Here is a 14,857-nt window from a genome sequence, read left to right on the forward strand (position 1 = left end):
CTACTTTATACTTAATCCAGTGTGATATATCTCTTTAATGGAAACAAATTGTTATCTTTTTTTTTCCTGAATTTAAAAATCTGAATAAATCGAATTCTCATTATCATTATATTTTAAGGGCTCCTTTTCTCTTACATTTTTTTCCCAAAAGTTTCTTTCATTGTGCTCCATCTTCCAATGATTCCAGCCTGACCTACATTCCTTTGATTTCCCGAGCCATTTAGTTAATATTTCTGTTTCTCTAGATGCTTGTGTTCTTCAATAACATTATAGCTATCGTCATTAGCTAAAATACACTCTGTTATCTCATCTATATAAACGCTAATAAATGCAACTTCTTCAGTTTGACCTTCCACTCGTAATCACTTATCTTCTAAAGTGATATTATACTCATAAGATGGGGTATGCAGACAGGTGGAAAGTATTGATGAAAAATGGTGGCTCGGAAGTATAAGAAAGTCTTTTGCCAGAGGGTAAAAACACTATGAAAAGTCTGAAAAAAGGTCTGGATCTGAGTATCTGTAGTAGTGAAACAATATAAAATCAAAGTGAACTGTAAAATAAGAGAGGAGGTGATGTAACAAAAAAAATCAGAATGGACGATTCACTAAAAGAGGTTCTTTAGGCTAAGGAAGCTATGGGACATTACACGCCTGCTAGGGAGCTGTGACATCACAAATACTGTATCTATATAAGCTACTGTGACATCACTATTGGGTATTCATTAGATAGGCTTTTTTGACATTACTAATTGGTTTTAGTCAGGTGAGCTCCAATGACATCACATATATTATATTATTAGACCATAAGAATGTTTCAGTCACTACTATTTTGTTTTTCCATATATTTTTTTTTTGTTTCTATAATTTGTTACTGATGAAGGTCAGATGACCGAAACGTTTTACTTCTACACTAGACTTATTTAATAAAACTCACCAAATAGAGTGCCGGATTCCACAATTTTTGTATCACTACTAGTTTCATTCAGATAAGCTCGGTGGTGGACATCCTAAATATACCACCACATTAGGCATTGAAAATCAACGAGCCCATGTTTAACTTTTATTGCTGTTCTACATAGATCAATGTTTCCATCTTTTCCCAAGATATTATTGGGTTCTAACATAACAAATAGACCAGGAACCACCCTCCCCGGGTCCAGTGCCGGATCCCCACCACTGATCAGGTCTTGGTTTGTTGGCTACAGCGGTGACATCACATCAACTGCTTAAATCACCACTGTAGCCAATCACTGAGCTCAGCATCTCGTGACATCTACTTTGATGCAGCCGCTGAACTCAGTGATTGGCTGCAGTGGTGATTCGTGTTGTCAACATGATGTCTCCGCTGTGGCCAAAACACTGAGACCCGATCAGCGGTGGGGAGCCAGTGCTGGACTAGGGAGAGTGAGTACCTGCTCTGTTTGTTATTTTAAGTATTTTACAGTGTCTGGGTTCCACTTTCCTGAAAGTGGAAAATCTCTTTAAATTCGTAGCAGTTTGACACATTAAATACCCTTCATTTCACAAAATAACAATAGACTGCCATACTTCTACAAGCTGCTGTGAACTCAGAATTGATCTGTACTACATTAAGCATTTTAAAAGTGAACCTGACAGCTGATCCATGCTGGAGACTAGTTGGGCAAGCGGGTCCCCTGCAGCTCCTCCCCACTCCCAGCCCTGGATTGACAGGTCTCTGCCTACGTGCATGTATAGGCAGAGACCTGTCAATGTGACCACACCATCAAATCCCTGAAGACTCCTGATGCGCAATCGTCAGGAGGTATAAAAAGTTAAAAAACCAAGGTGTATATAGTGCCAAAATATCCAAACTTATTCCCAGCCACATGTGAGGAACATCGAGCATGATGTACTTCCAGATGATGGAGGCGGACAGGACCTGAATGCCCGTCAGACACATGTGACTGGCATATAACGCAGGCACTCATGCTGCTATATTGACCAGGAGCAAACAGCTGCGCTCCAGCAGAACAGTGCATGTGTGGCGCGCATGCAGCTGGAAACAGCAAAGTATATTGAAAATAGTTATATGAAATAAAAAAGGTAGCAATGAGTATGGTAATAGACAGATAATACAATGATTCACAAAAATAGGATGAAAACTACAAAAGCAGTATCCAAATATATATAATAAATATACAAATGTGTGTATTTCATAAAATATGTATACACAAGTAAAATAATTCAATAAATATAAGGTAAATAATTTGTGAATAAATATATGGTGACTAAAATGTGTGAAAAAACATGTAATAGACTAGTGTGATAGATAGATTCCATATGTAATCTGAATGCAGTATGGTGTAGGGCTGAGATGCTGATTCCAGTGATGTGTCCCTTACTGAGCTGCTTGTTGCAGTTTCAATAAAATCAGTGTTTTATTAGCAGGAGATTATCACTACAGGACTAGGTGTCTCGTGCCATGTAGTCGTCCTGCTCTGCCTAACCCTGACTCCACCATTGATTAGTAACTTTCTGCCTATGCGCAGTGTACTCAAAGAGAGAGAGAGATTAGTTTGGCAGCCCCCTGGCCCTTACTGCGACCATTTTACAACACTAAAGTTCGGGTCCCCATTGACTTCTATTGGGTTCAGGCTCTGGCTAAAGTTTGGGTAGAGTTCGGGTAACAGAACCGAACTTTTGGACTAAAGTTCAGTCGAACCCGGCGAGCTTGAATTTCCACGGGTCCGCTCATACCTAGACATGGGCACTTGAGAAATCCAGATGCATCCAGAAAAGCTATGGGTCAATATACTGTCTTAGCCTGTTGTGTGTCTGGCTGAAAGGTGCGTCCTATAGTCTGAAAAATACGTCATTATTTTATTTGAAATTTACTAATTCTTGACATTTTTGGACGAAGCAGCAGTGTTAGTTAAAATCCCTAATCCAAATTTATCTCACCTTTGGTGAATCTAGTAAATGAAATTACCCATACTAGATGTATAAAAGTAGAATCTACTATAGGATATTATATGTGATGCCTCATGGACGCTGTTGTTATTGACCACTCCATTATATTTAATAGTCATTCTTCCCTTTGGCGTGGAGCTTTACCATCGCACCCATGCCCTTTCTATTCATGTTAACCCTTTGTCTTTGTTTTTCGTAATAAGTGTCTTTTTCAGAAAGGTCTATAATTGGTTTTATGTCGTATACTACTTCTGCCCAGCTCTAGAAGACATTTCTGCTTTTTATTATGTTTTGTTTCAACTTTTTAAACAGTTCGATAAGTGATAGAGAAAAAACATTGTCCTCATCAAGGATCCCTTATTAAGGGATTCTTTCTAAAAGAAACAAAGAAGAAAGAATTATCACTGGAACTCTCTCACTGCTCCGGCACTGGCGCTCTGATGGTCTCTGCTGGGACTGGACAAGATGATGTCCCAGCCACCAGCCACCTGTCTTTGCTAGTTGGAACATCGTTGCTTCTGGTGTGATGATGTTCTGTTCATCTGTTACATGAACACCTCAGCCAATCAGTGGCCTTAGCTGTGAGGTGACAAGTGGTTGGGACATCATCAGTGCCAGCCCTGGAGGAGGACGTTGGAGCGGCAGCACTGGAGTGGGTGGGGAGGGGGTATTCCAGTAGTGAGTATTGCTTCTTTCAATTCTTTTTGCTTTTTTCATTAATTAGTGTGTTACTTGAGATGATGTTTCTTCCTGTGCTGATCTCCCCAGGGCTCGCTTACTGCCGTCATTTATCCACTGTGCGAACACATCTCTCGGCCCTTGTCCATCACTCAATAATTCCACCTGACAAACCCACTGATGCATCAGGTGGCTTAACCAAAGAAGTGTGGAGCAAATATCAGAAGGATATGAAGGTAAACTAGATCTCCATGTCTACTTTATATTATCACATTTTTTTCAACCTGGTTATTAACATCAGTGTCAAAATCCTTCAATATGTCAGGGTTTCCAGCTATATACAACAAAGCTTCACAGGTTTATTCCATAAATTACACTTTTCACCCATCCACAAGATACATGATAAATGTATCATCGATGTGGGTCCAGCTGCTGAAATCGTTCTCATATCCTCTATCCGGATAAAACACTATAATAGATAACCCATTGCTTGAGTACTGTGTAATGCCCTTTGGAAACTTGACTTACACCTACTTACAGATTACAGATGATCACGGAGGGCCACATCTTATTTTTCAGGGATCCTAATGTCAAAAAATTAAACCTTCACCGTTATGGTCCCCTGATTACATATACCGTATTTTTCGGACTATAAGACGCACCGGACCATAAAACGCACCCTAAATTTTGGGGTAGAAAATAGGAAAAAAATATATTTTATAAGATGGGGGTCCATCTTATAGTCTGAATAGGTATCTTAACTGGGAGGCGGTGGAGCGGGGTGTCAGGAGGCGGGGTCCCTCAGGAAGCCGGCGGAAGTGGAGGAATGCTGCGGACCCAGGGTGCTCCAGCAGCGGGGAGTTGCGGTGGTGGTGAATCAGGATCGTAGGAAGCAGGGCCCTCCGTTACCTCCCTCAGGAACCCGGCGGCGGCAGCAGAAGAGGTGAGATGCTGCGGGGCCAGTGTCTGAAGGTGAGGCAGAGCGTCATGCACTGCTTTTCTGGTGGCCGCGGCCATCTTCCTGAAGCCACAGGCCTCAGGGAAATGGCTGCCGAGCTCTAGGTCTGCACATGCTTCAGGAAGATTGCCGCAGCCACCGGAAAAGCAGCGCACGCCGCTCTGCCTCACCACCTACAGCCAGACACCGTCCCCGCAGCATATTACCTCTTCTGCTGCCGCCGGGTTCCTGGGGGAGGGAACAGAGGGCCCTGCTTCCTACGATCCCGCTCCACCACCACTGCAACTCTCCGATGCGTTCGGACCATAAGACGCACCCCCCATTTTCCTCCCAAATTTGGGGGGGTAAAAGTCCATCTTATGGTCTGAAAAATACGGCAACACTTTGGTAGACTCTTACTTAACTTTTGATACCACTACTTTTGGTGGCCAAAATTTTAATTCATAAATACATTGACTCCATTGCCCAGGGTCAAAGGGGTTGGGACCTCAGGTCAGTTTAATCGATCCGGGTTTCGCACTCAGAATACTGACTGTGATGCACAGATCGACCGGCTGTTGATTTCGGGTGGAGAGACTCACACCCGATCCGTGCATTCAAGCTCAGCCTTCTTACATTGCCCAATCTGGGTGGACAGCAGTTCTATCAGTTTTAGACCTGCACCATCTCTGGAGACAAAAGCCACCAGACCTGCTCTGGCGCTGTACATGTGATAGCGGTCACACATCTTTGACACTGAGGGTGCAGACATATTACTCCCATGTATATGATAATGTAATAAAAATATTATATGATGTAATAACCTTTTTTCAATAATACTCTGTCGGACAGTTGAAATGGCAAAAGGTGTTAACATATCGGCACAGGTATTTCTGCCTCTTCTTAGGACCACTATCTGTGGGGTCCCATATTGATTCTGTGTTTGAAATCCTTTTCATTTTATATTGTCGTTTTTCAAAGTCTGGTTCTTTTGCCAGGATAAAAATCAAACACCACCACTTTTTCTATTTGTACATAGGTCATAAATCATTCTGTGCAATTTCCTCTTTGTGCTTTATACTTTTTTAATCTCCCTTACTGACAAGATAAATTTGCTACATTATATCCGATACCGGGCATCCTATTTAACAGAATGCTGAGGCATCCTAAAACATTAAACGCTAGACATCTACTGGTGATGACACAAATGTTGTTAATGACTATAAGGGATATCACTCCTCTTAGTTTTATGTCATGGGGACTTTTGTGACTGTATCGGTTTGTTTCTCTCCCATTTCTAAAGTCTATTGTCAAACAAGACCTGGAAGTAATATAGTGCCCAAGGGATGACAATTGTAGGGCTTTTATAGGCATCTATGGTAGATACCTAAAATGACATACACCCTCCCATGTACTTATTCTGGCCAAGAAATATATAGTCTCCCATTCATTTGGATGGTCACCATCAAAGAGTAGACTCCATTCTCAGTGATAGGTCACGTTCACACGGTCAGTATTTGGTCAGTATTTTACATCAGTATTTGTAAGTCAAAATCAGCAGTGGGTGATAAATACAGAAGAGGTGACAGGTTTCTATTATACTTTTCCTCTGATTGTTCACCTTCAGATTTTGGCTTACAAATACTGATACGGACTAGTGACTTGTCTTTTTTAACAACAATTTTGTAATTATGGCCCTCCAGGGTGACCAGAAGTTAGAGATAGGTCTGTAGCACAAAATGGCAAGTTACTTGAAAAGAAGGGCCACTTCATATAAAGCTGGTTCTCCATGAGCCCAGCTTTTTGTGTTTCGATAGGAACATTCATAATGCCGTGCTTTGTTCTGTGTCACAGAATTACAAAGAGCTGGAACTGTTGAGGCTGGTGTATTACGGAGGAGTGGAACATGATATTCGCAAAGAAGTTTGGCCTTTTCTACTTGGGCATTATAAGTTTGGCATGACTAAGAAAGAAATGGACCGAGTGAGTATTTCATTTTATATTCTTCAGCTCAAGACCTATTAAAATTATTTCACATCTTAAGAATTTTTTTTAGATTACGATAAAAGATCAAACTAGAGTGGTGTACCTAAAAACACTGAGTACAAAAATGAAGTATTATTCTCTATAAAAAGTCATTTTTCCATTTTTCTTTTATATAATTGCACTTCTGTGTGCCTGAATACAGTCCCTGATGTTAGGCAGGAAATCCAGAATCCGGTATTATATAATTCTGCAGCAATGATGACAATACTCACCAAATTAGATGAGTTACTGATTAAACGGGTATTGGGCTGAAAGCAGGAATCATTGCAGAAGCCTGTTTAAGCTCTAGAACTCAGGAGATGTAACAGGCATACAGTACAGGTTTCCAATTGTCTTTTTAGCATAAGGAAACTAAATAACTAAAACATAGATACAAAGGCAACACACAATAAAGCCAAGCAACTTGTGCTAACATAGTCCACCAATCATCATGTACAGGGGCGGACACACTGCCGGTGCAGCTGCACCGGGGCCCAGAGGCTGAGGGGGGCCCATGCAGGCAGGGGCGTACTGCTCATAAGGCTATGTGCCCACAATGCAGAAATGCTGCAGATTTTTTCCGCATCTCCCTGGCAGGAAAAACGCATGCGGATTTTACATGTTTTTCCTGCCAGGTAGAAGCGTTTGTGAAGCGTTTTTGCATGCATTTCTGCATGCGGATTATCAAGCGCTTTTCCAAGCGATTGTAGCATCACTTGGAAAAGTGCTTGATAACTTGGTCACACTATATAAATCCATGCAGCCGGCATGGATTTATAGAGTGTGACCAAATAATAGTTAAAAAAAAAAGAATAAGAATGGTAAAAAATAAAAAATATACTTACCTTCCGATGGCCCCTGGTATTTTCTCCGCTCCGTCTGGTCTGTTGTATGGGTCGCGGTGGTGTGAAGGACCTGCGATGGCGTCATTGAGTCATGTGACAGGTCACGCGACCGCCAACGTCATCGGTTGCGTGACCTGTCACATGACTAAATGACGTCATGGCAGGTCCTCACACCACCGCGACCCATACAACAGACCGGACGCATCACTGAGGAGACCGGGGGCCATCGGAAGGTAAGTATAATCTTTATTTTTTATTTTAAATTTTTTTTTTAACAGGTAATATGGTACCTGGGTCTGGAGGAGAGTCTCCTCTTCTCCAAACCCGGGTACAATCCGCACATAGAATCGCTTAATATCCGTGTGTGCAAATGTGCTGACACGGATATTGAGCGTTTCAATGCAAGTCAGTGGTGGCAATAATGCTGCGTGTCCGCAAAATTAATGGACATGCTGCGTATTTTTCCGCAATGATAATCCACACCGGAAATTTCCGCAACATGTGCACAGCACATGCGGATTATCATTGGGGACCATGAGGCACGTATTACCAAGCATTTTTTAAGCGCTTTCGCTGCAGAAATTCCGCGGCAAAAACTCTTGAAAAACGCATAGTGGGCTCGCAGCCTGAGGCTATGTGCCCACGATGCAGAAATGCTCCGGATTTTTTCCTGAGCATTTCTGCATCTCCCTGGCAGAAAAAACGCATGCGGATTGTACATGCGGATTGTACAAGCGTTTTTCCTGCCAGGGACAAGCGTAAGTGAAGAGTTTTTCACATGCGATTTCCGCATGCGGGTTGTCAAGCGCTTTCCAAGCGATTTTAGCATCACTTGGAAAGTGCTTGACAACTTGGTCACAATATATAAATCCATGCAACCGGCATGTATTTATATAGTGTGACCAAGTTAATAGTAAAAGAATGGTAAAAAATAAACATTATACTCGCCTTCCGATGACCCCCTGTCTCCTCCGGTGCGTCCAGTGTGTTGGACTGCTCTCGGTGGTGTAAAAGGACCTTCCATGACGTCATTTAGTCATGTGACAGGTCACGCAACCGCTGACGTCAGCGGTCGCGTGACCTGTCACATGACTAAATGACGTCATGGCAGGTCCTTTTAGTCCATCGCGAGCTGGCAGGAAGCCAAGACGGATCGCTGAGGAGACCGGGGGCCATCAGAAGGTGAGTATAATGTATATTTTTTATTTTTAATTATTTTTTTTACAGGTACTATGGTACCCGGGTCTGGAGGAGAGTCTCCTCTTCTCCAGACTCGGGTACCATCCGCACATGGAATCGCTTAATATCCGCATGTGCACATGTAGTGATGCGGATATTAAGCGATTCAATGAAAGTCAATGGCAATTACGCAAAATAATTGGTAGTGCTGCGGATTTTTCCGCAATGATAATCCGCCGCGGATTATGTGAATTATCATTGGGGAACATGGCAGGCCTTCTACCAAGCGTTTTTTAAGTGTTTCTGAGGTGGAATTGCCGCTGTGGAAACGCTTAAAAAACGCATAGTGGGCACACAGCCTGACAGTAGCCACTCAGCCGCTACGGGGCCCCTCAGTCAATTTCTGATGCCCCGAGCAGAGTGCAGGCATTGAGAAAGGGGCGTGTCATGCAGGAGAGAGAGCTGGCCAATGAACGCTTCCTCATCAGACTGATGAGAGCGCTTATTGGCTGCTGTGTCTGCCTCCTGCACGGCGCGCTCTCAATTCAGGGAGCCCGGTTGCTGCAGCTGCACAGTAGCACAGTACAGGGTACAAGCGTGGAGGAAGAGCAGAAGAACTTGCGGTGAGTCCTGCAGAGTCCACAGCACGGGACAGCACAGGAGCAGGAAGCTGGAATCTGTGTTGTCTGCTGTGTAGTGTGTCCCCTCCTCCTCAGTGGGCTCTGCAGCCCTCTCCAGTCATGAAAATACAGAAAAATCTTTAAATGAGAAGGTGTGTCCAAACTTTTGGTCTGTACTGTATATATATCTCCATCTCATTAACAAAAAAATATATATATACAGTACAGACAAAGTTTGGACACACCTTCTCATTTAAAGATTTTTCTGTATTTTCTTGACTATGAAAATTGTACATTCACACTGAAGGCATCAAAACTATGAATTAACACATGTGGAATTATATACTTAACAAAATAGTGTGAAACAACTGAAAATATGTCTTATATTATAGGTTCTTCAAAGTAGCCACCTTTTGCTTTGATGACTGCTTTGCACACTCTTGGCATTCTCTTGATGAGCTTCAAGAGGTAGTCACCGGAAATGTTTTCACTTCATAGGTGTGCCCTGTCAGGTTTAATAAGTGGGATTTCTTGCCTTATAAATGGGGTTGGGACCATCAGTTGTGTTGTGCAGAAGACAGGTGGATACACAGCTGATAGTCCTACTGAATAGACTGTTAGAATTTGTATTATGGCAAGAAAAAAACAGCTAAGTAAAGAAAAACGAGTGGCCAACATTACTATAAGAAATGAAGGTCAGTCAGTCCGAAAAATTGGGCAAACTTTGAAAGTGTCCCCAAGTGCAGTTGCCAAAACCATCAAGCGCTACAAAGAAACTGGCTCACATGAGGACCGCCCCAGGAAAGGAAGACCAAGAGTCACCTCTGCTTCTGAGGATAAGTTTATCCGAGTCACCAGCCTCAGAAATCGCAGGTTAACAGCAGCTCAGATTAGAGACCAGGTCAATGCCACACAGAGTTCTAGCAGCAGACACATCTCTTTAACAACTGTTAAGAGGAGACATTGTGCAGCAGACCTTCATGGTATAATAGCTGCTAGGAAACCACTGCTAAGGACAGGCAACAAGCAGAAGAGACTTGTTTGGGCTAAAGAACACAAGGAATGGACATTAGACCAGTGGAAATCTGTGCTTTGGTCTGATGAGTCCAAATTTGAGATCTTTGCTTCCAACCACCGTTTCTTTGTGCGACGCAGAAAAGGTGAACGGATGGACTCTACATACCTGGTTCCCACCGTGAAGCATGGAGGGGGAGGTGTGATGGTGTGGGGGTGCTTTGCTGGTGACACTGTTGGGGATTTATTCAAAATTGAAGGCATACTGAACAAGCATGACTACCACAGCATCTTGCAGCGGCATGCTATTGCATCCGTTTTGCGTTTAGTTGGACCATTATTTATTTTTCAACAGGACAATGACCCAAAACACACCTCCAGGCTGTATAAGGGCTATTTGACCAAGAAGGAGAGTGATGGGGTGCTACGCCAGATGACCTGGCCTCCAGAGTCGCCAGACCTGAACCCAATCGAGATGGTTTGGGGTGAGCTGGACCGCAGAGTGAAGGTAAAAGGGCCAACAAGTGCTAAGCATCTCTGGGAACTCCTTCAAGATTGTTGGAAGACCATTTCCGGTGACTACCTCTTGAAGCTCATCAAGAGAATGCCAAGAGTGTGCAAAGCAGTCATCAAAGCAAAAGGTGGCTACTTTGAAGAACCTAGAATATAAGACATATTTTCAGTTGATTCACACTTTTTTGTTAAGTATATAATTCCACATGTGTTAATTCATAGTTTTTATGCCTTCAGAGTGAATGTACAATTTTCATAGTTATGAAAATGCAGAAAAATCTTTAAATGAGAAGGTGTATGCAAACTTTTGGTCTGTACTGTATATTTTTTTTAGAGGTTTATGCGGCCCAAATAGAATTTTTGTTGCTATGTTGCCCTGTGATTTCGATGTACGCCCCTGCTTGCAGGCCGGTAATTATGAGGACAATCTGGCGTGTTGCTTGGAGCCGAAGCTCCAGGCGACCCATCGCCAGATTGATATGATCATTATAAGCGGCGTACTGGACAGGAAGAGGGGACCAGACACATTTCTTGCACAGGGGCCCCAAGCTGACAGTGTCCGCCCCTGATCATGTCTAAGCTATGAGGCTGAGGAGTTTTCAGAATGTGAAAAAAATTCTTTCCTAATGTTACTTTCCAGTCATTTTCTATCACTCCATTGAATAATGAAGATATCACTAGCATTTTTTGGTGAAAAAAATGATGGCAAAACACTCCAAAAGACGTCTGGGCATCTTTTGAGCTGTTGCTGTCCTGGTATCCCATGCTTTGCTCCCTTCTTCTGGGTCTGCTGCCCTCTGTTGTGCTCCACGTCATGTTCTGTAGGTTGCCCAGCGTAGATCAGTAACATCATCTCCATTATCCTATTTAAGGCCCATTAGGACACACACCTGTGTCTTCTGGTTGTGATTCAAGACTGCAGTTTGGTGCACTACACCTTCTGTGCACCCCGTGCTTAACCTGCTTCTATCCCTGCGGACTTCACTTCTTTCGTCCTGCTGCTCCCAAGATTCCTGCGTGTCCCACGTCTTCTCTCCTTACGAGCCATCCTGCCAGCTGCACCAACACGCATGGTCCGTGTACGCACCCAGACCTGCGGCTTAGTGGTTCCCTTCACAAAGTGAGCCTAACATGAGCTTTCCCATTGACTTGTATTGTAAAGTGCAGAGCTTCTGGACATGTCGCTTCTTTTAACGGCTTGGCGTTTTAAGAAACCTAAAGTGGTTAACAGATGTTCAAAACCCTTAGTTTTGCACAGCAAGTGATTTTTTTCCATAGAAAAGCATGTGTGAAAAGCATGTGTTATTTCTTTTGAGCATTTTGTAATAGGCCTTTCTGGTGGTTTTCCTGAAAAAGACATTGTGTACAGTACACATACCCTAGGCTGGAAACACACATGCAGCTTTTTGTGGTAGTTTAGGTTTTTGGGTTGTTTTTTTTTGGAGTCAAACACCGTGAATGTGTACTTTTCTTTCCTTTTGGATCCTCCGAGCTTCAGCATCTGTGATTCCAGTCCAAGGCTATGGCTAAACATAAGCTATTTGTTCCTCTGATTTCAACTGTAGTACATTTTATTTTTATGATCTACAGCCTCAATAATAATTGCTCCAAAGTTTGAGAACAAATTCCGTGCATCTGAACACTACTTTTATCCCCCTTTATTTAATGCAAGCTTGGTGGTCCCATCATCTTTCTACATCCAGCCTCAAAATCCCCTTACATTCATTTACAGCAGGCCATAAGTTCCAATGTAATATATGCAGGCCATTAAATGTAATGGTTGACCATGTAATAAGTTAGTTCAATTATTATTATTACAAAATCTAACAAATGCAACAATTGTGTTCATGTTTTCCCATAATCACTTTCTTTATTTTCTTGGATTAAAAAAAACTATCATTGTTTTTTTGTTCTTACTCAAAGGTTGATGAGGCAATTGCTACCAGGTACCAAAAGGTGATGGCAGAATGGAAAGCCTGTGAAGTGATAGTCAAGCAGCGGGAAAAGGAATCTCACTCGGCCATCTATGCTAAGCTTTCATCTGGTAGTAGTATTGACAGTCATGTGCAACGTCTGATTCACCGGGACTCTACCATTAGTAATGATGTGAGACACCTGGATTATTCTTTTTTAAATAGGCCCTGACTTTTTAACAATCTCATTATAAATCAATAGTGAAAGTGAATGTAAAAAATTTGTGCTATATCTTATTAAGGAAAAATGCCTCTTTCTCCACTCCTCACTCACTAGAACTGATAATTTAATCCCAATTGACTGGTAAAATCCATTTGGAGAATTGGGACACATTATCAGCTCACTGAGGGATCAGATTGCAGCTGTCCATAAAAATCTATAGAGAAAGAAGGAGGGAGCAGCACGATGAGGGAGGCACAGGCACACTGCTGGTTACACAGTCCTTTCCGCTAGAGAACGGGCATCAAAAAAAGTCACAAATTTTTGCTCACTGGGTAATTCAGCAAAAATGTTGCAACTTTAGAAATTTTTATACTTGCATTGCAAACTTTTTGAAAAGTGGGGGATACTTGGCAGAACAGGATGTGGTCTTGTGCAGCCCAACAGATTCACTGTAAATTTTTAGTACAAAACTTAAATTAAAAATATGCTCTAGTCCAAAACTTTCTGACTTCTATTACATTTACAACCAATAAAAGGAGTTCTCATAATGATTTCCTAAATGTCAATGTTTTGTTTCTCAGGTTTTTATGTCAACAGAAGAAATAGATGTGCCAGACAGAGATCTGAAATGTCGGAATGATAAAACTTCGACTCTCACCACTGCAGCTGGTACTCCTTCTGCTATGGTGGCCGCTGAACCGCAGCAGTCCGTGGAGTTTGACTCTCCAGATTCTGGTCTTCCCTCTTCTCGAAATTACTCTGTGACCTCTGGGATTCTTTCCAGCATCGATGATCAGCAAAGCATATGCTTTGAGGAAGAAGAATCTAGCACAGAATCTGATAGGACAGAAATGAGTTTGGGTCCACCCCGAAAAGCCAAGGGAGTCCTCAAGATGCAGGATTCTATATATGAAGAGCAGCTGTGCTCCCAACTAGAGTATTTAAACAACTCTGAGGACATCTCTTCCATGTGCCCTACGTCATATACAGTGAGTGCTAGTAGACCTGAACATCTGTTCTATAGTTCATTGTGACATTTGATTTGCTATTATTACCGCCTTAATTTAATATAATTCCTTTTGCCTAAAATTAGTATTTTCAATAAAAATTTAGCTTGGATTGCTGCTGTTTATTTTCTAAGGGTGTGTTCTCTCTATTAGATAGAATTGTTGGACACTATTGCCTTAAACTTGCATCGGATTGATAAAGACGTCCAGAGATGTGATAGGAATTACTGGTATTTCACAACAGATAATTTAGAAAAACTTCGGAATATCATGTGCAGGTAAATAATTTTTGGACATCTAAATTTTTAGGCATTTCTCTAATAAAATCTGTAATTTTCCATCGTATAAGAAAAAAAACAATAGTAGTAAATGTTGTATTGATTTGTACGATAATACTTTCTCAGTACAGATAGATAGCATGTGTTGTCCTATCTCCATTACTTTTTATTCTTAGGACTTTCATTTCTATCAATTGTAAAATATTGAGATAACAATAGGTGAGATGTATGCCTGCCGTGTGTGATTGCTCCACACATAGCATGTCTGAAGCATTAGTGACTATCACATCCATCTGAAATGGACAATATCTAGGCAGCACTGATACAGTTCTGCAGACGGAGCACACGTTAACCATAGATAAAGGGGTTGTGGTTGTAGTGATATGGTGTAAAAAATGTAATTAATGCATCCTATTGCTTTTATCTGTCATACAGTTTTGTGTGGGAGCATCTAGATGTCGGGTATGTCCAAGGAATGTGCGACCTGCTGGCTCCATTAATGGTGGTTCTAGATAATGGTGAGAAAACTGCACTAAATGCTTTTGATGTTTAGGCTGCTAATGTGTCATGTATAGTATATATGAGTAATTTAAAGAAACACCAAAATCCAAGAATTAAGGAAAAAAGCTAGTACTGCTTACCACAATATCATTTTCCTGGATATTTTTCTGTTTCCATTCGGATTCAGAATA

The 14,857-nt window shown here is 41.8% G+C and overlaps 1 protein-coding gene across 3 annotated transcripts in view; it reads left to right on the top strand.

Annotated features, from left to right (window-relative positions):
• SGSM2 (small G protein signaling modulator 2) overlaps nt 1-14,857 on the top strand; it is a 484,755-nt gene that overhangs the window by 439,634 nt on the left and 30,264 nt on the right. For all 3 annotated transcript variants that reach the window (XM_073667783.1, XM_073667784.1, XM_073667785.1), the window contains 6 exons: nt 3,702-3,847; nt 6,403-6,531; nt 12,668-12,850; nt 13,462-13,869; nt 14,041-14,165; nt 14,601-14,683. In XM_073667783.1, the coding sequence (XP_073523884.1) occupies nt 3,702-3,847; nt 6,403-6,531; nt 12,668-12,850; nt 13,462-13,869; nt 14,041-14,165; nt 14,601-14,683 (1,074 nt within the window). The remainder of the gene's footprint in view (nt 1-3,701; nt 3,848-6,402; nt 6,532-12,667; nt 12,851-13,461; nt 13,870-14,040; nt 14,166-14,600; nt 14,684-14,857) is intronic.

Source organism: Phyllobates terribilis, unplaced genomic scaffold (genome assembly GCF_046119375.1).
Source record: "Phyllobates terribilis strain yellow unplaced genomic scaffold, ASM4611937v1 Scaffold_2__4_contigs__length_985480577, whole genome shotgun sequence".
Taxonomy (NCBI): Eukaryota; Metazoa; Chordata; class Amphibia; order Anura; family Dendrobatidae; genus Phyllobates; species Phyllobates terribilis.